Genomic DNA, 25,193 nt, shown 5'->3' on the forward strand with positions numbered 1-25,193 from the left:
TTGCCATTAATTGACTACAAATGTGAAAATGTGTGCAATGAAAGTTTTTTTTAAATGAGTAGTAACTTTTTCCAAAATATGTTATAAATTTGTTCAGCATTATTCCATCAATATTCCAGGCTCAGCTACAGATGCAGAGGGTGTATGTCTCCTGCCTCTTCTTTTACAGTATATTCTTCCTTCAGCTGACAGGCTGGAGGGGGCACATTTCAGATGTATATATCTCCTGAAGCATTGCACGTAGAGATATAATTTTAGTTTGAAATTAACAGTCTCCTGTTTAATATAATATATAGATTGTGCATGGATGCTTAAGAGAATTGGGGATATTCATTCTTAAAGTTATAATCAGGAATACTGAGCTGTACATTTAAAATAATTTTTTTAGTAAACATTTAAGGGTGAATATCTCCAGTTCCATACATCATTAAAGGGGAGACTCTCCTATTTAAAATGACGTAAAAAATTATATTTTTATGGGCCAGGGTTCAGGAGACATAACTGTTGGTCACTGTCAAGACGTTTATAGATGTCCTCTCTGTACAGGGCATGTGCAAATAGGACGTACAGTATATAGCCGTATTGCAGTCGTGAAGGGGGTTAATAAAAAAATATCTTCACGTGTTCTTTTCTCCTGCCCTCATTTCTTAAAGTAGTCTATTTTAATCAGATTTCTATCTTATACTTCACGACTCAAAAAACTAATAAAGTGTTTATGATTTTATTATTTACAGATCGTAACTGGATAGTATCATTTTCTAAAACATCTGAATCATTAACAGGAATATTCGCTAGGTATGAAAAGAGTTAATCTAGCCTCCATCTATGTCTTAAAGGAAATCTACCATCAGAATCAAGCATGGATAAACCAAATGCACTTACACACAGATCTAGGAACTATGACCATGGCAATCTTCTTACATTTGTTATCCATGGCCTTGTTCCTTATAAAATCAACTTTTAAAATTGTGCTAATGATCCTGAAGGGATCTCACATGCTTTAGCTTCACAGGGTGTTACACTGGCTCACACTACCCCTTGCTCCCTATGCACTTCCCCCCTTTCTCTGCTTGTTGTGATCTTACACAGTGGGAGGGTTGAAGTGCTCCTGCAAAGTGTAACCGCTTATAAAGCCAGATAATGTAAGGTTATCACAGTCACTCTGTCTGGATCTATGAATAAGTGTTATTGGTTTATCAAGCTTGATTTTGATGGTAGATTTCCTTAAAAGTATTTTTAAAGCATACCTTTAGAAATTGTAGAATTGCAGAAGAACTACAATCATTTTTTTGGCTGCATTCTACAATTGAGTTGTGAAACCAGGTAAAAGGATGAGCTTATTAGTAGATTATCTGTATGTTCTTATTATCCATTGTAAAAATCAAAGTAACACCTGTGCTAGCCATATATACACAGATGGACCAGAAGCTACAGAAGTTTAGGGACCTGTACTTCTGTATGAATTTAAAGTCAAACAGACAAACCACAGAAATTCTGATAGAAATTTCACAAGTTGGTGGTAACTAACATTCCACAAAATTGTGTCCCAAAGACTAATTTGTTTTGACAAATGTGTTATATATTTTATAGATAATATTGGCGTATGTCTTCTTCTCAAAGGCATTTTTAAAATTCTAATTAACTTTACTAAGTTTATGTGATGTTATTTTACAGAAAATGATTAACCCCTTAAGGACACAGGTTTTTTTGCTCATTTCTCGCTCTCCACATTCAAAAATCCATAACTTTTTCATTTTTACGTGTACAGACCTGTGTGAGGGCTTATTTTGTGCATAACAAATTTTACTTCCCTGTAAAGTTATTTATTTTAAAATGGCGTGTACTGCAAAGCTGAAAAAAAATTCCAAATGTGGAAAAATTGAAAAAAAAAACGCACGTCATGTTCTTGTGGGCTCAGTTTTTACAACTTTCACTCTTCGCTCCAAATAACACACCTACTTTATTCTTTGGTTTGGTGCGATCGCGGTGATACCAAATATATATAGGTTTTATTGTGTTTTAACACATTTTCAAAAATTAAACGAATGTGTACATAAAAGGAAAAAAACATTTTGTCATATTCTGAAGCTAATAACTTTTTCATACTTTGGCGCACGGAGATGTGTGAGGGGTCATTTTTTGCGAAATGAGCCGACGTTTGCATTGCTACCATTGTGAGGTCTGTGCGACATTTTGATCATTTTTTATTCTATTTTTTATGTGATGTAAAAAGGTGTAAAAGTCGCATTTTGGAAATTTGGGCGCCATTTCCCGTCTCGGAGGTCACCGCCGGCCGTAACCGCTTTTATATTTTGATAGATCGGGCATTTTGGGACATGGCGATACCTAATGTGTCTGTGATTTTTACTGTTTATTACTTTTTATATCAGTTCTAGGGAAAGGGGGGTGATTTGAATTTTTTATATTTTATTAATTTGCTTTATTTTTTAAACTTTTTTTTTTCTTTTTTTTTTTTTACTAATTCTTAGACCATCTAGGGTACATTAACCCTAGATGGTCAGATCGTTCCTACCATATACTGCAATACAGTATATGGCATTATATGGCATTATATGCAATATATGGCATTTTCGCAGCTCATTCATTACAATGAGCCACTGGCTCATTGTAACGAATCTGCAGAAGCCAATAAGCCTCGGGTCAAACGAAGACCCGAGGCTACTATGGCAACCATCATAATAAAGATGGCGGCGCCCCCGCGCACAGCCGTCTTTTAAATGCCGCCAGCGACTTTGCCGGCGGCATTGAAAGGGTTAATAGCCGCAATTGGTGCAAGCACCCACCCCGGTTATTAGCGGTGGGGCTTTGCTGCAATATGCATCAACCCCCACCTTTGTATGAAGAGGACTCAGCCCGTGAGCCCTCTTCATACATTCCCTGTACCTCTGCGCCGTAGAGCTACGGCGCAGAGCGTTAAGGGGTTAATCAATGAGATTGTTGTCACGGGAGCCCCTCCGACCTTTGTACCTCTGTGCGGGCCGCTGTGCTCGCCGGGATCCAGCAGCGTCTACCGCGGATACCTTTGTGGCGGGGATGTGAGTGCGCCGGCTGTGTCAGATTTAAAGTGCCAGTGCGCCGATAATTGGTGCTGGTCAGAGGCCCTTCCTTACATATTCTCAGCCTGTTCCTGTCTTCCCTACCAGATCTATGTGCCTCACAGCCTTAGAAAAAGCTCCCTAACGATTCTCCTGCGTTTCTGTGTATCCTGCGTTTCTGCTCCCATGTGTTCCTGCACCTGAGTTCCGTGTCCTGCGTCCCATGTGCCTGTGTTCCCATTCCCATCTGACTGGACCTCCCGTTGCTGACCCCAGATTGGACTTGACATTGCATCTCTGCTGCCTGCCCTGACCTTGTGTCTGGACCCTAGCACAAGACTGTTTTCTGCTAAGGTCCCTCAACCTCGGCTGCCACCGCGGGCTAGTGGCACCTGTGGAACTACCTGATGGTATCCTGCCACAGCAAGTCTAAGCCGCATTGCGGTGGGCTCTGGTGAAGACCAGGTGCCACTTTTACTTCGGTGCCAGTTGTCGGCTAGTACCACCTCCCATGGTGGTACAGTGGATCCACACATCCCAAATCCTGACAATTGTATTTTAATAAATAATTTATTGTACATTTATACAACTTTAGTATAAAACAAAACACTATAAACAGTATAACAGTAATAGATTCATTAATAAATTTAAATAAAATGCATAACATTTTTGCACATTTTAATACAAACTAAAAACTTGCATCCAACTTCATTCAGCTCTCAGGGTATTTATCATTTCTTTAGTAGGTCTTAATGCAAAAGTATGGAGTAAACTCCAAGTGAAGACAAAATGTTACTTTTCTATATGATGAACAAATAGAAGTAAGTCATCTTCTTGGAGGCATCAAAGTGTAGTTCCTAAGCAGTGCGTAGACAGACAAATAATGATAGATACCATAAGTTATCAAAAAATCGTCATATTGCAGCAAAAAAAAAAAACACCAACATATTGGAGGTTTAAACTTAAAATAGACATTCTTACTAGAGATGAGCGAGTATACTCGTCCGAGCTTGATGCTCGTTCGAGTATTAAGGTACTCGAAACGGCTCGTTGCTCGGACGAGTATTTCCCCTGCTCGAGATCGAGCATTTAATTAAAAAAACACAGTGAAGAACAATGAAGAATAGAATAAAAACAGTGACCACAGGATCATTTAAGTGAAAAAGACAGTGAAGAACACAGTGAAGAATAGATTACAGATGTTCGACACATCTGCTTACTTGTCGGAAGATACGCGCAGAACGGCAGCAGGGAGACATCAAGCAGCACGGGGAGACATCAGGCAGCGGGGAGACATCGGGCAGCACGGGGGAGACATCGGGCAGCACGGGGGACACAGACATCGGGCAGCACGGGGGACACAGACATCGGGCTGCACGGGGGACACAGACATCGGGCTGCACGGGGGAGACAGACATCGGGCAGCACGGGGGAGACAGACATCGGGCAGCACGGGGGAGACAGACATCGGGCAGCACGGGGGAGACAGACATCGGGCAGCACGGGGGAGACAGACATCGGGCAGCACGGGGGAGACAGACATCGGGCAGCACGGGGGAGACAGACATCGGGCAGCACGGGGAGACTTCAGTGGAGGAGCGATCCCGGGACAGCGTATCACCCCGACAAGTAAGCAGATGTGCAGAACATCTGTAATCTATTCTTCACTGTGTTTTTCACTGCGTTTTTACTTAAATCATCCTGTGTTCACAGTTTTTATTCTATTCTTCACTGTTCTTCACATCTGTTAACTTGTCGGGAGATAATATACGCGCGGAACAGTGAAGAATAGATTGCAGATGTTTGCATACATCTGCTAACTTATCAGAAGACATTCTTTTTCAATTAAATAACACATTTTATTCCTGAGCCATGGTCCCTTTGAAAAATGCTCGGGTCTCCCATTGACTTCAATGGGGCTCGTTATTCGAGACGAGCACTCGAGCATCTGGAAAAGTTCGTCTCGAATAACGAGCACCCGAGCATTTTAGTGCTCGCTCATCTCTAATTCTTACACTAACCAGTTATATATTGCACATATTTGTCAAAGTATGTAATTCTGTCTAAACTAAGTTTTGGACACTAATAGTAAATTCATCCCAATGGATATGGATCAGCTGCAGTAAATAACCGACGATGTCTTCAACATCATTATATAAGTAGAAGACCTAAAAACTTTAAATTTAGGAATTAAAAACATGCAGTAGTAGATTATGCTCAATCACCTATAACTTGTAGAATATGTTGCCCCAAATTTTAATTGTTATTATCCATATGACCTCTTGTCATATTAAACTTCATTATATTATCTGTATATTTTCCTCAGATTTGTTTAGCTTAAGATAAAGAACCATGGGCCAGATGTATCAGTGTTCTGCACTTCAGTGTAGTTCAGGGGTCCCCAAACTTTTTACATAGGGGGGCCATTCACTGTCCCCCTCAGACCGTTGGAGGGCCGGACTAAAGTCTAAAAATAAATAGCGGTATGTGAGACCGCATCCATAATACACAGGTACCCCCCCCTCAATTAATTATTTAATATACCGGTACTGCACCCCCTTGTGAACTATTTTATATATTGGCCCAATTAATTAATTAATATACTGGGACCTCTCTCCATTAATTATTAAATATGCCTACCCCCTCATTAATTACTAAACTCCCCCTCATAATTAATTATTTCCTATAGCCGCACCATTAATTATTTCCTATGCTGCCCCCACCATTATTTCCTATGCTGCCCCTCATAATTAATTATTCCTATACTGCCTCTCATAATTAATTATTCCTATTCTGCCCCTCGTAATTAATTATTTCCTATGCTGCCCCTCATAATTAATTATTTCCTAAGCTGCCCCTTATAATTAATTATTTCCTAAGCTGCCCCTTATAATTAATTATTTCCTATGCTGCCCCTCATAATTATTTCCTATGCTGCCCCTTATAATTATTTCCTATGCTGCCCCTCATAATTACTTATTTCCTATGCTGCCCCTTATAATTAATTATTTCTTATTCTGCCCCTCATAACTAATTATTGGCCCCCAGTAGCCATAATCTTTTTACTGCCCTTTTTAATAAAAAAAATAAAAACCATGTACTCACCTAAGTCTTCTACCTTCTTGCTGCGTCCGGGCAGGAAGGGGTGCGTGGCCGTGTGATGACGTCATCACGCAGCCGCGCAGCCTAGTTCTTGGAGCGATGTGCGCCGGGGTTGTATTCCGGCCACATTGCTCCAGTAATAGTGCTTGAGCGTCCGTTTCTGGCCGCACCGAGCACTATACAGTGACGGGCAGGAGCTTCCTGTCCGGACGGAGGCTCCTGCCCAACTATTGCAGGCCGTGAGGGCCCGGCGCTGGCGAGCCAAGTGTCGGGGGCCGGATCGAAACGTATGTGGCCCGCAGGCCGTAGTTTGGGGAACCCTGATGTAGTTGTTGCGCCTTAATTCTGGTGCATTGCTGTAACAGAATTATCACAAGCTACAACCATCTGTGATGAGATATGTTGCTGCCTCTTATTAGTCACTTTACTTTAGGCACAATTTAGGTGCAGTTTAGGTGCAATGTTAGATTTCATCACTTATATTTGATCCTGCTTCAAGCTCCTCTCTGCTTCTCTCCCACACCCCAGCGTGAGAATGACCCTCACAGCAGAGCTTTAGGTGTGTGACAAGCGGCACCCAGTGATCTTCTCAGCAGTGGCTACTCCTCGAGGGGATCCTCCACTACTGGTCTTCTGCTATCCCCTGTAATTATTGCCGGTATTCCTCCTCAGACACCAGTGTGGTCATCCTGCTACATGGGACACTTCCCTATTGTATCTGCAAAATCCTACAAACTTATCTTCTGTCCTGCTCTGAGCTGCTGCTTTTGTAATAATTTTTTAAATAGAAGGTCATGAACTGTAAACAGAGGCTGCACGTAGTGTCTGTAGTGTCTGCTGAGCTCTGCTGCTGTGGATAACTGTAGTAGTGGATGTAGTGTCTGTAGTGTCTGCTGAGCTCTGCTGCTCTGCATAAGAGCTCAGTGTTGCTTCTCAGTTTACGCCACCTTCAGGCTGGAGTGTTTTGTGCCTAAATTGCGCCTAAATGAACAAGTTGCTAATGATGAATGATTATTAGGTGCAGCAAAATATCTGGTTTGGAAGAATAAATTAGTAAAACATGGTTATTTTTGCTGTGCGGATAGTTTGGTGTTTAGTCGCAAAAACAGTGTGCTAGTATAAAAAGGTGCAAAAACAACAGAAAAAAACGAGTGATACATCTGGCCCCATGTATTTCACTTTTTATATATTTATTATAGTTTAAAAATTATAAAGGTATATCAGTAATGGTAAAGATATATCAGTAAATATCATTTTAAAAATAAATTTCCAAGAGAAAAATGGTGTAGAAAAAAAAATTATATAATCCATCACTTTTATTTTGGCAGCCTGTCTGCATTCTGTCACTCGGCACATGTGCTTAACCTACGACTATGCTAGGCATGCTTTACCAGAGAAAACATGTTGCTCACATGGGCAGGGCTCTTCCGATTCTGCGCAGATCATGCGCCCACACACTACACTACAAGTGGAACTTTACACACTCAGGTAATTAATATTGAATATTTAATAAATCATTTTTGTAATTATTTGTTTGTCCATCATACGCTTCTGTCTTAGAGTTGGTAAACTTAAATCATGAACGTCTTTATCTGGTGGTTCCTGTCTCGTTTGTGTTAGTTGGAAGAAAGAAGATGTTTATTGCATAAAGATACAAATCAAGGTTAAAGGTTAAAATTAGAAATTGATGGCACACAGATTCTATTTCTTGTGCAGGGACTTAAGAACTAGTAAAGTCCCTTTAAGATGAAAGCTATGTTGGCCAACACTTCAAGAGCAGTGTAACTATGGAACATGCTGCACAGTAAGCTGTAATGTTAACAATTTGCATGAATACAAGCGGGACCTACATGCATTCTGCCATATTTTTGTAAAATGGCTGTCTTTTCCTATAGATTGGACTTCAACAACTTGTGTCTTAATTTAACTCTTTCTATTTGTGCACCATATGGCCAGTTTTAGGTTTGTAATTTCAGCCATAGAGAATATAAATAAACATAAAATTCTTCTGATATATAATTTTAATTGCTTACCTTTTACTTGCTGAAAGTTCACACACTGCTATTGATTTCCATTGTGTCTTTTGAAAGGTAAACAACCCAATATACTAAATTAAATCCAGCAAATGACAAAGGGAATAGAATTCTTGCATACTGGTCTATTTTACTAGTTCCACTAAAATGGCTTGATGAAATTCCTAGCTGTGAAAAGTCTGCAGGTGGAGCATCCATTTGTGGATAGTAAGATGTACTATATGATGCTAGGTTGTCTTCAAGTGATGCATTCCCTTGAGAAACCGTTGAGTTGATTCTCTTCTTCAGGTTACAGTTGGAATCAGAATGCTGTAGACAAACCAATAGTTACATTATTAAACTTATAAAGCTTCATCCGAAAGCAAATCTGTCAGCTAAATGTATTTGTGTGGTGAGATATTTTTTTTTTTGTAGTAGAAGAGCAGAAAAATAATATTAATAATTTAATAATATAATTACCATATATACTCTAGAATAAGCCAAGGCTCCCACTTTCATATATATATGGGACATTTATCATAGCTGGCGCTCCGTGTGCACAGTGTATGATAAAGACCATGTCCGCCTGCAACAGTGGATAGATCATGAGGCTTTAGACTTTTGTATTTATCCACCACAGCGAATACTCTGCCGGGTAAGTGTGGAAAAAGACTGCAAACTAGAATTTCTGCAGTACTTAATTTTCCTAAGAGCACAGTGGTCTCCATAACCCTTAAATGCAAAACTGTTTTATCATCATGCACATTGGAGGAGATATACAGTATCTAATTTAGACAAAAAAAAGTTGCAAAATATTGAGCAAAGGGAAATTTGTGAATTTTTTTCTCAACTTATCTGAATTTGCACTTCAAGCAGGACCTGTTTGATTTATCTTAGAGGTTGATATATCAGGCAGCTTAATCTGTTGTGTTTTTGCTATTTTTAATTCAAAAGTTGTAAACTCTTCTGCAACCCCTTCTAAAGTTTTTCCTATGCATGATCTAGACTCAAATTGCAACTTTTTGAACACAATCTGTGACCACATCTGGCTTTTAAAAATATATAAGGCTCAACACTGAAAAATTATTGCGCCCCTAATCTTGCTAGGTGAGTGGAAAAGTTGCAAATTAAGGTGCAAATGTATAAAATATGTCCAAAAAGTTGCAAAGATAAAAGAAAAAAAGGGAAAGGAAATTCTAAGATAAATGATCTCCAGTGACTATTTGGGATTTTTTGGGGGATTCTATCATTGTAGAATTGATTTTAAGCCAATGGACCAGAGAGTTTAAGCTTTATCAACTATGTTCTTGTTATTCCCAGGGAATTTGAAGCAAATTTTAGCTAACACCAGTCTTTTCTGATAATCTATTGGGTGGTCACAATGGCTCTGGTGAAGAACCTAAATGGCACTGAATAAAACCTTACCGTGACAGTCTCTCCTTCGGCTGCTGCAGTTACAGCCACGGCTGCTAGCGCAGATTCTTTGGCTGCTTTCATCATTGCCTGTTGCATCTGTCGATTGGTAAAGTAATTCACTGCAGCAAACTCAATTAAGGCAGAGAAGACAAAGGCAAAGCAGACAGCTATGAACCAATCCATGGCAGTTGCATAGGACACCTTTGGGAAGGAGTGCCTTGCACTGATACCTAAAGTGGTCATTGTTAGAACAGTTGTAATACCTATAGAACAACATGAAGAAAAATCACATGATCAGAACTGTATACGGCTTCTTTGTCATTCTAAAAAGTTTATGACTTATGAGTGTAGTTAATGATGATTTCAGATCCCTTGGTTATTTTTGATATTTATGATCTACACTGTCTTTAGGCAGACTCTGGCACTATAACTGTATAATGGAGGTAACCAGAAACGTCATTCAATGTGTGGTGGCTGTGTCTATGTAATAAGAAAAAGTAGGCTCAAAGTTCAATAATTATTCCTATCTGTGTAGATTAAAAGGGTCTCCTTATTTCCCTGATAGGCTTCAAAATTTCTCTTGACTTACAGCATTTACAGGTACATTAACCCCTTTAGGACTAAGCCATTATGGGCTTTTGGACCAAGCCTGATTTTTTTAAATTATAGGAGGTTATACCTTTGTAACGCTTTAACATATCCAGGGTATTTTGAGATTGTTTTCTCATCATACATTGTACTTAAAATTACTAGAAAACATTTTATGATATCTTTTGTGGTTAATAATGAAAAAAAATTGAAATTTGGCATAAATTTCTAAAAATTATTCATTTTCAGATGGGGTGATCACCATGACACTATGTCAAGGTGCAGGAACTACCCGCATCCTATGACATTAAGTTACTTCAAGGTGCGGGATGGGGTTTAAATACATGGGGGCACATTTACTTACCTGGCCGACGGAGTTCACCCAAAGTGCATTGTCCAACTGGAATGCACTGTACTGCTATTCACAAAGGTCATGCTCCTAGTTTTCCTGCATCTGTCGCTTCCCCTCTCAGGTCCACTGGAGTTCACCATCTTCTTCCTGGTGCATGTAAGTGCATTGGTTGCCACACATTTTGAATACTAAATCCCAGGCTCAGTCCGAATCAGTTCGATCGTCCGACGATGGCACGCCCCCCCCATTTCTGTCGCATGAAAGACGGGGCTGCTGTGCCAAAATCCGATCACGTGGGAAACAATCGTCTTCTAAATACCTGTCGCAGCGGCGCAAATCATGAAAATTCCCAAAATCCGATGAAAGTGAGTTCCCCTGAACTTCAGAAAATAAACCCCATAATGTATAAACAAGCATCTCAGTCCATCAGGAATGGACTCCATTTCGGCAATAACCCTATATAATTTGCCTGATAATAGAGTGAATGTATACTTGTTTATGAGTGTTTTTGATGTACTTGCATAAGTGCGGTATGTCAAGAGAAAAAGATGACATTTGAAGAAACTAAACTTGTATTGTAATGTGGTCTATATGCTTGTCCCTATGTAGTTCAGCTTAGCACTCACAATTGTCAGCCATTATGTAGCCTTTAAGAAGGTTAGATTACCTTATTAAGATAAAAAAAAATAAAGCTCTGTCCTCTTTCATAGGCGTTGCATTTTTATTGAATCTCAGCCTGTTAACTTGAATGATGTAGAACAGACTTTATAACATAGTGATAGTATTTTTTTTAAGCTAAATTGTTTGTATCAAACAACATGTTTAATGGTTGAATTCTTCTATTATTATAATACCAGTTCAGCATTAATAAATAACTAGTTTAAGATTCATACCAGCAACAGTCCTTGCTGGAACCGATTCTTTGTTGATCCAAAACACAACTTGGGACAAGACAACAGTCATACTGCACGGGATGTATGTATGGATGATGTAGTACCCTATTTTTCTTCGGAGATAAAACAGTACAACTTGCTGGGAATATTCACCTACAACAAATAAGGGATGGATGGACAAATGAGTAATGACATGGACATTATGGATACAGCACTAAACCGAAATCATACCAAAAACTGTTCTGGCTGGAACAGATTCTTTGTTGATCCAAAATGAGACCTGGGAAAGAATGACGGTCATTATGCAAGGGATATAGGTTTGTATCAAAAAATAGCCCATTTTTCTTTGCAGATGGAAATGTACCGTCATTACAATATATTCGCCTGTTGATAAAAAATATAAAGAGCTAAAATAATCTTTCATCTCAAACACAAGGTCTTCGTTACTAACAACTAGCTTAATTAATTAAAATCCTGAATCAACCCTTTGCATAGTCCTCATGCACAGGTGAAGGGGAAAAAGATGGACAATGGACTCTAAGTGACTTTATTGTAGGGAACTATAAGAATTTTGTGTAAATCTTTATTGTGGTCTATAAACCCCCTACATTTATTAAAGGGGTTGGCCATTTTTGCCAGGATTTTATGATCGTATTCATAATTATATGATCAAGGTCCTGGCAGGGTAATTGTTTATGGATAGACAAGATCCCATTTTATGGTCAGGAATGTCTGGCTGATTAGGTAAAATACAGGCGGTTTCACTTTATATATAGATGTATATTGGTAAATTACCTTATATCATTCCCCCACACTTACGCACACATTACAAAAACACATAGTAAAATGGCCAACACCTTTAAAAATAATACTACAAAGCAAGTAAATCTCTATAATATTAATTAATACATTCATATTATACAAACATGAATACAAAATTGATGACATGCATGTCTGTGCATCTGTCCAAACTGCAGAAAGCTCAGTTTAGGACAGTTAATCCCTTAACTAATGGGGTCAGCTCCATGGGCTCCCATAATGAGACTGCAGGGTGTCATGAACTTGTCATTGCTTGATCATGGTCTCCAGGGCTGCCAAGTATTAGAGACCATTAAGCTCAGTGTAAAACTAGAGGTTTTAGTACAGAAGTGTTTCAATGTATTAAAAGGGTGGTCAAGTGAGCCCAAGTACATTTTCTCTCTTATTATGTCAGAAAGCTAAATAATAAAAAAAAAGAATCCCTGCAAAATAAGTATTGACCCATCCATATAAAGTTGTCTAAGGCTATACTGTCTTTTAAAGGAGCATAAATAATTTTAAATAAAAAGTATGCTAAAAATTGTCCTTTTGGTGTTTTGTGATGCTACAAAAAAATGTAATATAAAGTATTGAAGAAGTCAGATGTACCCCAAAAGTGTCAAAATAGCACTTTTTTCTATTTTCCCATCCAAGAAAAAAATTATTGAATGTAAAAATTATGTTATTTTTACACGCAAAATATAACCATCGGAAAATTCAAGTTTTACTATAAAACCAAGCCTATACATGACTATGTCCAATGGAAAAGAAAGTTCTGTCTCATAGGAGTTGAGAAAACTTACACTGCCTGTAGTGGAGATTTAATGGAAGGGAATATAATGAAATTTCACAAAAAATGTTAAATACATAAGAATTATTTTAAAAAGCTCCATTAAATTACCTGTATTAGATTTCATTGTTTCACTGGAAACAGTTTGCCCAACCAAATCATACTGTAGAAGACTTGAAGACTCTGCTGGCACTTCAACTGAGTGCAGAGGACCTTTTTTCCATGTATAAATTATTTCACTTTTGGGATAAGCATCTGGTTTTGAGAAATAATAATTAAATGTAATTTTAATACATTTTTCTGTTTTGTTTTTAAATCTATAATTTCATGATGATGATGTTGTGCTGGATTATAATATATGCAATGCAGTTTTTTTTAAATAAAATGGTGATCCAACATATAACCTTCCTGGCACCTTAATACTGGAGAAGTCCAACAGAATTCATTAGTAATGCTGGGCTTCAGTTGAGCCCATAAAAACCAAACCTAATCAGTTATACTGCAGAGGACCACATGAGTCAATCTAGCTGAGAGCTGTAAGGGAAATACTGGGCTTAGTAGTGATAGATATATACATTTTCAGATTGGTGCATTCATTTTGTATAAAATGGTCGACTATGGTGACTCTTTTTATCTTTATTACCATCTAGTACAGTGATGGCAAACCTTTTAGACGCCGAGTGCCCAAACTACATCCAAAATCCACATATTTTTTGCAAAGTGATGAGTCAATTTAAACAGTAACTTATTACTCCCTGTTCTGTCACATGTTTAAATTGTTTAGGCACCTGAGGACACCAATACAGTAGAAATAAGGAGAAAAAGCTTTTGTTATCATTGTAGCTTCCTTCTAGGGTCCTGGGCTGCCTGGGACTGCAAGAGGTCTTGAGTTCTGTCTGTTGGAGTCTGCGGTGGGTTGATAGCACGGGTGCCCATAAAGAGGGCTCTGAGTGCCACCTCTGGCACCCGTGCTATAGGTTCGCCACCACTGATCTAGTATTAGGATGATTACTTAGGGCATCTCCTGTGCTACCAGTTGACCACCAGCAGGGGGTTAAGTAACTATATAGTAGGTGGAGGCTCCCACCCTAGGCTCATACTTGAGTCAATAGGTTTTCGCAGTTATATTCAGGTCGACTTATACTCAAGTATAAACAGTATGTTAATGTGTTTGTTGTGTGGCTATGAACTGATAAAAGTGATTCATAAGTGACTTATGTTTATTGGGTATGTTGATTGCTATTGTGTCCCTGAAGTTGACTCTATAAAAATGTGCATACAATGAAAAACAATTTTACGTAAAGCTTAGAGGGGCTTATCTCCTCTGTTTTATTAAATAATAACATTCCTTGTGAAGTCCAGGACCCTCTCTTTTTATAATATTGTGCTGTTCTGCTATTATTCCCTTTGGAAATAGTTAGGTGGTATTTTTCGGTCTGGGAGGTAAGCTGATGTACTATTACAATGGCTGCACAAACTGTACAAAATATCAAAACTGGTAACACCTACTTGGCTAACAAGTCCTAAACTTGTAGAAGGAATAGCGAAAGTACAAACCCACATAAAGGAGGTTCTGGAACTAGTATTTGAGTAACAGGTTAAAGTTTTTATTTTGAGAGATAAGACTATTTTACTTACAACTGCCAAACTTCAGTGGACATGCATGTCCATCCATGGGAAAATTCATTAACCTCATTGGACATTCTGCTTTAATTGTCAACCTATAATAAAGATATGCATAGTATTAGAAGGTATTTATATATTGGGCTATTACTATAGATGTATTCTATTCTTGTTATAATACTGTAAAGTTTAATGTTCCTCAATGCCCTTCTTTTCTCAGAAGGCCAAACATGTAATTTTTAGACCATACTTTTATTGTTCTTGCTTGCTTTTAACATTTAAGGTCAATGTACTTACAATCTATGAAAGTACACATGAGGTGACAACTGGGTTTCTAGTGGCCTTCAAAACAGTAATATCGAGGAACCTTGACCTCATCCCATCAAATATCATTTTTCTTTACAGAAAAACAAAGCCACTGGTCTTTTTCTTCTGCATCCATCCAAATGGACAAGAGCAAGAGAAACTAAGATATAAAAATACATGCTTCATTACTAGAGATGAGCGAACATGCTCGTCCGAGCTTGATGCTCGGTCGAGCATTAGCGTACTCGAAACTGCTCGTTGCTCGGACGAATACTTCGCCCGCTCGAGAAAATGGCAGCTCCCGCCGTTTTGCTTTTTGGCGGCCAGAAACAGAGCCAATCACAAGCCAGGAGACTCTGCACTCCACCCAGCATGACGTGGTACCCTTACACGTCGATAGCAGTGGTTGGCTGGCCAGATCAGGTGACCCTGGGATAGACTAGCCGCTGCCCGCGCTGCTCGGATCATTCTGTGTCTGGATGCCGCTAGGGAGAGAGCTGCTGCTGGTCAGGGAAAGCGTTAGGGTGTTCTATAAGCTTACTGTTAGGACTAACAGTGCAGCTACACACATATACATACAGTGGAGGGAATATAGTAACATGTAGCATAAAAATTTAAATCTATGTTTCCCTGAGTTTCCTTCTTATATTCCACTGTTATGGTGGACTCCTACATATACATCGTGGTTGACTTCAATAAACACAAAAAAAGCCATTCCAACCAAAGAATTATAAAGTACAATTAATCTTTATTACAAATCAAATGACAAACACTTTAAAAGCAACAAGAACAGGCTGGTCACATAGAAGGGAAAGCGGAGACACTACACAAAATCAGACAAATCTTGCAGGGTGATACATGGGAATGGGTGCTACCCTCCTAGGGGGAGGTGTGCCTGAGGAGATATGCTATAAGTCAAAAAGGAGGAATGGTCCTAAAATCGATATACACTGTTTAAAGTGCATAGTGCCTGTGCATCCCAATAGGGAGCATATCTTAATCTCAAAGCAAACATTTCATTATGGGTTATCATGGACCAAATAGGACAGCTCTATTATATGTCTTATTCTAAAGGTAAACAAATATATTTGTCATGATAGCAGTGAAGTAATCATATTGCACATACCCATTGTAGTAAGTTTGCCTGCCGTCTGACACAGAAGCCCCGGCGCTAGGCAGGAGTGATTCTCCAAGAACCCAACAGCCCTTTTTAGGGCTACAATAACGTAATACTTTTTTTTTTTTTATTTGCAGCTAGTACCATATTGTGAGGAATTTGCAGGGGGACTTGCTACCGTTGTGTTTAGCTCTTAGTGACACACATATCCACCTCAAACACCAAAGTGGGAAAATTTATTAGGGGTTTGATTTCAATTAGGCACAGTCTGCCATTTACTTTTTATTTTACGTTTATTTTTTTAATAACTCAGTGTCATCTCATCTTGCATAGTAGTGTGCTTTCATACTTGGCTAGAAAATAGCCATAGGAGAATCCAAACGGCTTACTTACGCCTACAGTAGCGTTATATATATTTGATTTCTGGTTGATCTGCTGGTGGCTGTACTTGCTGCAGTGCATCTACTAGCAAATTGTGAGCAATTTGTAGTGAGACTTGCGACCGCTGTGTTTTGCAGACAGAGGAGAGTCCTCTACCAGAACAGGTTGGAAGAGGCAGTGGTGGGGCCAGACGGAGAGGCAGGGCCAGAGCTGGTGCATCAGCGCCAAATGTGTCAACTAGTGAAGCTCCCGTGGCGAGGGCTCCTGCGGCGAGGGCTAGATTTTCAGAAGTCTGGAGGTTCTTTAAGGAAACACCGGATGACCGACGGACTGTGGTGTGCAACATTTGCCAAACCAGGATCAGCAGGGGTTCCACCACTACTAGCTTAACTACCACCAGTATGCGCAGGCATATGAATGCTAAACACCCCACTCAGTGGCAACAAGCCCGTTCACCTCCGGCCGTGCACACCACTGCTCCTTCCCCTGTGTCAGCTGATAGTCAGCCCCCTGCCCAGGACCCTGCCACAAAAACCCCATCGTCGCCTCCACGATCCTCCACAGCATCCACCAGCGTTCAGCTCTCCATACCCCAGACGCTGGAGCGGAAACGCAAATATATTGCAACCCACCCGCACGCCCAAGCCCTTAATGTCCACATCTCCAGATTGCTTAGCCTGGAGATGCTGCCCTATAGGCTAGTAGAGACCGAGGCCTTTCGCAACCTCATGGCGGCGGCCGCCCCTCGGTATTCGGTCCCCAGCCGCCACTACTTTTCCCGATGTGCCGTCCCAGCCGTGCACCAGCACGTGTCAGACAACATCATCCGTGCCCTGACCAACGCCGTTTCTGACAAGGTCCACCTGACCACGGACACGTGGACGAGTGCTGCCGGGCAGGGCCACTATATATCGCTGACGGCACATTGGGTTAACTTGGTGGAGGCTGGGACCGAGTCTGACCCTGGGGCTGGTCATATACTGCCGACGCCGAGGATTGCGGGGCCTACCTCGGTCCAGGTGTTTCAGGCCTACTATGCCTCCTCCTCCTCCACCTCCTCCTCCTCCGAATTACCATCCGTGGGCATGGCGCCATCAGTCGGTAGCTCTAGGCACAGCAGCAGTGCCGTCGCTAAGCGACAGCAGGCGGTGCTCAAACTGCTGAGCCTAGGCGATAAAAGGCACACCACCCAAGAGCTATTACAGGGCATCACGGCGCAGACTGATCTGTGGCTGGCACCGCTGAACCTGAAGCCAGGCATGGTTGTGTGTGACAACGGCCGTAACCTGGTGGCGGCTCTGCAACTCGGCAGACTGACACATGAGCCATGCCTGGCCCATGTGTTAAATCTGATAGTTCAGCGTTTCCTCAAGACATACCCCAATCTGTCTGATTTGCTCACGAAGGTGCGCCGCATCTGTGCGCATTTCAGGAAGTCCAGCACAGATGCTGCCACTCTCAGGCCTCCAACTGCCCGCTCACCGACTGTTGTGCGACGTGCCCACGAGGTGGAATTCAACACTGACCATGTTATCCAGAGTTTACCAGCAGCACCGAGCGATTTTAGACTGCCAGATGTCAACTTCCACCAGAACTGGTAGTCAGGTCAGTCAGCTTCCTCAAGTCTACAATGAGGAGTGGACGTGGATGTCTGATATCTGTCAGGTGCTGAGTAACTTTGAGGAGTCAACACAGATGGTCAGTGGCGATGCCGCCATCATCAGCCTCACCATCCCGCTGCTTGGCCTGTTGAAAAACTCTCTGATCAGCATGAAGTCGGAAGCTTTGCGCTCGTCACAAGAGACGGGGGAAGAAGATTCCCTTGTTGATAGCCAATGCACCCTTAGGTCTGTTTCTCAGCGCATATCGGAGGAGGTGGAGGTGGAGGAGGATGAGGAGGAAGAGGAGGAGAATGTTGGCGAGACACAAGAGGGGACCATTGTTGAGTCCTTCACTGTTCAGCGTGTATGGGCAGAAGAAGAGGAGTTGGAGGAGGAGGAAATGGACAGTCAGGCCAGTGAGGGGAGTGAATTCTTACGCGTTGGTACTCTGGCGCATATGGCAGATTTCATGCTAGGCTGCCTATCCCGTGACCCTCGCGTTCAAAGAATTTATTCCAGCACCGATTACTGGGTGTTCACTCTCCTGGACCCACGGTACAAGCAAAATCTTTCCACTCTCATCCCTGGAGAGGAAAGGAGTGTGAGAATGCATGAATACCAGCAGGCCCTGGTTCACAAGCTGAAAGTGTTTCCCTTCTGACAGCACTAGCGGCAGAGTGCGTAGTTCTGCGGGACAAGTAGCGAGGGAGAGTAGGCGAGCAGGCAGCTTGTCCAGCACTGGCAAGGGTACGCTTTACAAGGCTTTTGCCAGCTTTATGTCACCCCAGCAAGACACTGTCACCTGTCCCCAGTCTCGGCAGAGTAGGGCTGATCTTTACAGAAAGATGGTGAGGGAGTACGTAGCTGACCATACCATCGTCCTAAATGATCACACAGCTCCCTACAACTACTGGGTTTCAAAGCTGGACATGTGGCACGAACTGGCGCTCTACGCCTTGGAGGTTCTTGCCTGCCCTGCCGCTACCGTCTTGTCCGAGCGGGTTTTCAGTGCAGCTGGTGGCATCATCACCGATAAGCGTACACGCCTGTCGACTGACAGCGCTGACAGGCTGACGCTTATTAAGATGAATAAAGCCTGGATTTCTCATAATTTCCAATCTCCACCAGGTGAAGGAAGCTCAACCTGAATAATTTATCCACTCCTCCTCCTCCTCATTTTCCTCCTTCTTTGTACAGTAAAGCAGAGGAAACTGGCTATTTTTTGACAGGGCCCACTGGCTCTAGCTATAGTACTTTATGCATTTAATTTTTCTGGAGGGCCACCTACCCGGTCCTCTGTTTTAAAAAATTTTTGGGAGTGCCACATACAGGCACTCAATCTATTCAATTTTTCTGGAGGGCCACCTACCCGCTCCTCTGGTTTGAAAACTTTTTTGGACTGCCACATACAGGCACTCAATCTATTCCATTTTACTGGAGGGCCACCTACCTGCTCCTCTGGTTTGAAAAGTTTTTTGGACTGCCACATACAGGCACTCAATCTATTTCATTTTTCTGGAGGGCCACCTACCCGCTTCTCTGGTTTGAAAACTTTTTTGGACTGCCACATACAGGCACTCAATCTATTTCATTTTTCTGGAGGGTCACCTACCTGCTCCTCTGGTTTGAAAACTTTTTTGGACTGCCACATACAGGCACTATCCAAATTAAATTGTCTCCATAGCAGCCTCCACACGTTGTCTCCATTGCTACCTCCAAAAGTCGTCCATATAGCTGCCTCCATACATCGTCCCTTTATCAAACGAGGTGTGTCAGGCAGAAATTTGGGTTGTTTTCATGGATTCCACATCAAAGTTGTTAACTTTGTCGCCACCCTGCTGTGTTATCCACAAAATATACTGGCAAACTTTTATCATTTACCAATTTTATTTCAGCGCTTCTTGCGCATCTGTTTACATTCCCCTCACCCGGCATATCCTAAACTTATAAGAACGCTACTACACTTGATCTTATACAAAAGGTTCTTAGAAGTGCTGTTTGGGGAGTAGCCTAGAGACAGGGGCTTGGATTGGCGAAAGCTCGCCTGGCAGCGGAGCGCCAGCTCCATGCCAAGATCCAACTAACATAGTTTTAACTGCAGCACCTTTAATCTACTACTAGTTCACTGCCTCCATACATGGTCCCCTTATCAAACGAGCTGTGTCAGGCAGAATTTTGGGTTGTTTTCATGGCTTCCATGTTAACTTTGTCGCCACCCTGCTGTGTAATCCACAAAATATACTGGCAAACTTTTATCATGTACCGATATTATTTGAGCGCTTCTTGCTCACCTCCTTTGGTTCCTCTCTGCCACCCATTGGTTTGAAGCCTGAGTCCATTTAGAGTATGTCGCCATGCCACTCTCTAGCCTGCCGCTGCTGCCGCTGCCTCTGCATGCCGTCCCCTATAGTGTCAGGGTCAATTATTGGATGTTTTACATGCTATCTAGCTTCATTCTGTCACTCTGTCATGGCCATGCTGTTGCCCATAGTTTTGGCATAATGGTGCGATTAAGCAGCCTCAGAGGCATCCATGCATGCTGCCCCTGCTGTTTCCTGTCCATTTCCGTGGTGTTTCCATCCTTTTCTGAGGTTCCCAGGTGTTTGGCCAAGCTTCCCTGTGCAGAGCCTTGGTCCCCTTGAAAAATGCTCGAGTCTCCCATTGACTTCAATGGGGCTCGTTATTCGAGATGAGCACTCGAGCATCGGGAAAAGTTTGTCTCGAATAACGAGTACCCGAGCATTTTAGTGCTCGCTCATCTCTATTCATTACCAATATAGAACTGTCATTTGAACAAAATGGTAAACATTCAAACCTCAAATTTTTAAGAGGCTATACATTTCTTTGGCTGACAGAATTCACTTGAGCACCACTACGTATGGCTCATATCATAAATAACTCTAATTTTATACCAACCCCCTTGTCTAAATTAATTAATTGGTGGTCCATAATATTAACTCATTCCAGATGACCTACTTTTGCTCTGTCTTTTAACACTAATTATCAAGGTCAACTAAAGTTTAACACCATGTTAGGCTTTGACATTTTCGGGTGATTTAGTTTGTAGCATATGAAATGTCAAATGCAAACAGAAAAAATAGCATTTTAATATATATAAAAATTATTTTAGCCATGACTTTTTTAGCCTAGTGAAATGTATTTCTCTCACCTCATAGTGTACAGGATTGTTCCGTTCTGCATTATTCTGAAAAGTTTATTGGGGGTTGTCATATTATGAGAGATTGATCTTTTTCCATTTCTGAAAAAAGTGTCAGGAGTCCATATCTTACTGACCATTAGATTATTTAACCTTAGTATTTCTGTGGGGCCATCAAATTTTAGCCTCTCGTCAATCCATGTCTGTCGGAAAAATACATCCATTGTGTATTCCTGGAAAAAAAATTAAGACCATTAAAGGTTTCAGGCCAAAACACCAGACCCAGTAATTTAATAAACAACTTAACTAACATGTTAGCCACACTTCTGTCACTGCTTAATGATTTTAATCCTATTACCATTAAGCAGTTACTTAAAAAAGCTACTACAGGGGGAGGGGGAATGAGTCTTTAACTTAACGTCTCGCTGAACAAAAACTTAATCAAGCAGTGCAAAATGCCTTCAATGTTCTAAGGCAAATTAGCTGAAAACCTGTAGAATAATTACATGCAAATATATAATACTTTAAAAATAAATGTAAAAAATGCTAAAAAAAAGAACAAATTAGCTTTATAGTTCAATAATATAAACCAAAGTTGTTGTTTTTTTAGCAATGTAACAATGTAATACAGCATCTAATTTAAACACAACACTATGATACATAATATGATAATATATAGAGAGAGAGAGAAAAAATATGTATAGAGAATCTTTTTTTCCATAACACAGTGCAATAGCTCCTCATATCTATCTATGTTTAATATTCTATGACAGCCCTTGCCATGATTTATGATCTATAACCGATTTATGCTGTTGCTTCATAAACAGTATGGCAAAACTCACTCTGGAGACTTACTTGATTTGTTTAGGGTTGGCTGGGGAGGAACAGTAGCTAATATTTGTGTGATAATATGTTTGAGCATTTTGCTCAACATATGATTTAACTAAATAACTTCAGTGTCTAGTTTACTATTATTTTACTTTTGGGAGAAAAACATAATAAAAAATTAAAAAATATTTCCCAGGCGTTGCCATATTCTTACTAGTGGTAAGAATGGGGAAAACAAAACTTTATTTCTATATACTTCTCTGGGATTATTTCTTGGTGAAATATTTGTGTAGCCTTAAAGGGGTATTCTCGTCTGGGCATTCACATTCAGTTTCATTAATCTGCCATATATAAACATTTCTTCAATTAGATGTTATTAAAAAAATGTTCCTGTGTGAAGATAATTTCTCAAAAATGTAATGATATGCTCCCTTAGAAACAAGACAGTGTCCTTGGATACGGCCACCTCTGCTGGAGTGATTGCACAAGGAAACAAAAAGTTTCTGTATATCAAAAATCTGAGGAGTTACTCCAGGTCCCACAACCATCCTGTCATAATGAAAGCTGAATCCAGGTGGTCAGGCAGGGCTCAATAGTGCATGTCTGGCCACCGCTGCCAAAATCTGAGGTGGTCGGATCCGAGGAACCTATCTCGTTTCTAAGGGGAAACATGGCGACATTTATGAGAAACTATCTTCACACAGGAACATTTTTTTATTAACATCCATTTGAAGAAATGTTTATGCCCAGATGGAAATACCCCTTTAAGCTTATAGCTACATTTAAAGCCTTATTTGGAAACTAAAGAAATATATTATCAGATAAATATGTCATTGACATTCATTATGGCTATTTGGGGCATTTGCATGCACAGAGAATGATAAAAATAACCCAATTTTTTGTTAAACATACTGTATCTTTCCCACAAACAGAATTCTTTTAATGGTTAGTTACAATTATTATATTATATTTCCTAACATTTGCACCCCTGGCCTCCTTTGTGCATAGGAAATAAATGACATTTTATATGCTCCAATATGGAGGTGCCTGGTTTTAGGGACTTTTAGTGGAGTCACAGAAACACGGTTTTGCATTACTGATACCAAACCTATTGCCAATCATTCTGAATATGCAACTTCATGCACATTGTATTTAGTTTTTAGGTTGCGGAACTAATAAAGTTGCATGCACTGCCTTAAAAATTTTTTCTAATGTAAAAGTAATATCTTAAAATTTGAAAATTAGTTTATAATCTTAAAGTATAATCTATTGCAAATTGATTAAGCATTTGAAGCTTAATAAATAACTTTCAAAACTCTTGTTAATTGTTAACGTTTGCAATTGTCATCCTATAGTAACACTTGTTTTATAGCATGATTAAAAAGTTACATGGCTTTGTTTGAGAGTTACAGTATCTATATATATTTAGCACATTGATATAAATAGGGCACAAATGCCTTCTGTAGCATATAATGACAAGAAGATTACACTAAAGTAATCTGTTTTAATCAGTTTTCTTAAGCACTGTTGCTGTGTTATAACAAGCACAAGTAAAAACAACTTCAAGTGTTTATTACAAGATACATTTTTTAACCAGTTATACAAAAAATATTAGCAGAACGCTTACCATTTCAACATCTGAAACTGGACCAAAGCTAGTTACGTAGATATCAGTTTTAACTTCAGTGACACGACCTAAAAAGAAAAGATATTTGTATGTCATGATCATTGTCTCATAATAAAAACATTCATATAATACAGATTTCAAATATTTTTCATTACTTTTTTACTTTTATACCAATTATTAGTAGCTCATCGGACGCAAAAAGAAAATCACCTCCAAATCCAGGACGTAGTCTATTGTCATATCCATCCAGTAATCTGTCCAAGATGCGTGTAATATTTTCAGAGAAAACATTTTCGTAGACAGAAGAGTCTCCAAAACCTTTGTTGGTCCTGAGATATATAGATAGATATATAAAAATATACATATAAAAAAGTAGAAAAATTTTACATATAAAACTCAGTATTTAAATGGGGATTTAGAATAACCCGACTACACATGCATGTCTATGCATACTATACACAATAAGTTCATTTCTTTACTTACCATAGAGAAATGTAGTATATTCCAAAGATCAGCCAAGCCATGCCTCAGTGCTGATAAAATATCCAGTAAATTTTCTCCCCAGTCACCCGTGATATGCTTCACATGCCATAGGCTTTCTTTTTCAATAATCCATCTAAATTTTGATGTAAAACCGTGTAGTGCAGATGGAGGTTTTCTCCCCCTTTTTGCTCTTTGATTTCTCGCTCAGTGCAAAGACTCAACTGACTTGCTCAGCTGAGGGAATTAGATGTTTGAAGGGACAGTACACGGTTGGAGAGCATTGACAATAATCGAATGAGGCATTATGGGAGATTAAAAGGAAGATATCCACAGCTAGTTTTGGCATAGAATTAGCAGGGACCCGTTAGGAAATCTGGACAAGCCACGGTATCTCGCTGATAAAGATGTGGCCCTTGTGCTGGTCATGTGCATTGAAACAGATTCACATGTTGATGATACAATATGTTGTATTGTCATTGCAAATGGAGAAAAATAATATTAGAAGTTCCAAGACACTAGATGCCAAATTAACCACCTAATGATATAGAATTTCAGTATATTCTGTATTTTCATAAGAAGTAAGACAGTCATTAGTTTTTCCAGTACAGTTATTCTTGAAATTCTATCAATTAGTCACTTAAGTAATTATTAAAGGGGTAGTGTGACAGTAAATGTGTCAGAGCAAGGTAAGGGTGACAATATTTCTGAGACAGATAGTCATGATTTTGTTTTCTAATAGCGAACCTGTCAGCAGATTATAGAGGAGGCAGAGTTGAGTATTTTGTAGGAAATTATAGGTACCACTAGTAATTTAATCAGGTAATTCCCTGCTTATTATTAAGTAATGAAGTCTAGTGGATGGTCTTACACAGTGACTGTTTGCTTTAAGACACAAAAGGAAGGGCTATCACAGAAGTTTACAAGGTGCTAGCATTTCTACATAAACCACAGATAATGTATGACCACAGAGTCACCGAGACCCTACCTTCCATGTCCTGTATGGACCACAGTTTTAGTATATTCACCCTCTGTAGCCTTTGCAAGTAAGGCATACAATCCAGAT

The 25,193-nt window shown here is 40.1% G+C and overlaps 1 protein-coding gene across 3 annotated transcripts; it reads right to left on the minus strand.

The window, feature by feature from the left end:
• Window positions 1-3,607: 3,607 nt before the first annotated feature.
• GABRA6 (gamma-aminobutyric acid type A receptor subunit alpha6) lies at window positions 3,608-24,445 on the minus strand. Of its 3 annotated transcripts, XM_072145896.1 has the most exons (11): window positions 24,131-24,445; window positions 23,858-23,976; window positions 23,648-23,715; window positions 21,205-21,425; window positions 14,646-14,728; window positions 13,119-13,262; window positions 11,651-11,803; window positions 11,420-11,572; window positions 9,596-9,849; window positions 8,192-8,500; window positions 3,608-3,913 (listed from the first exon to the last, which is right to left on the minus strand). In XM_072145896.1, exons 1-10 carry the CDS (start codon window positions 24,169-24,171, stop codon window positions 8,210-8,212), a joined length of 1,527 nt encoding a protein of 508 aa, XP_072001997.1. In that variant the 5' UTR covers window positions 24,172-24,445; the 3' UTR covers window positions 3,608-3,913; window positions 8,192-8,209. The 3 variants fall into 3 exon arrangements, with proteins under 3 accessions (XP_072001997.1, XP_072001999.1, XP_072001998.1); XM_072145898.1 differs by lacking the exon at window positions 11,420-11,572 and having other exon boundaries at window positions 24,131-24,443; XM_072145897.1 differs by lacking the exon at window positions 11,651-11,803 and having other exon boundaries at window positions 24,131-24,438.
• Window positions 24,446-25,193: the final 748 nt, after the last annotated feature.

The sequence above is a fragment of the Engystomops pustulosus genome, chromosome 4 (assembly GCF_040894005.1).
Source record: "Engystomops pustulosus chromosome 4, aEngPut4.maternal, whole genome shotgun sequence".
NCBI lineage: Eukaryota > Metazoa > Chordata > Amphibia > Anura > Leptodactylidae > Engystomops > Engystomops pustulosus.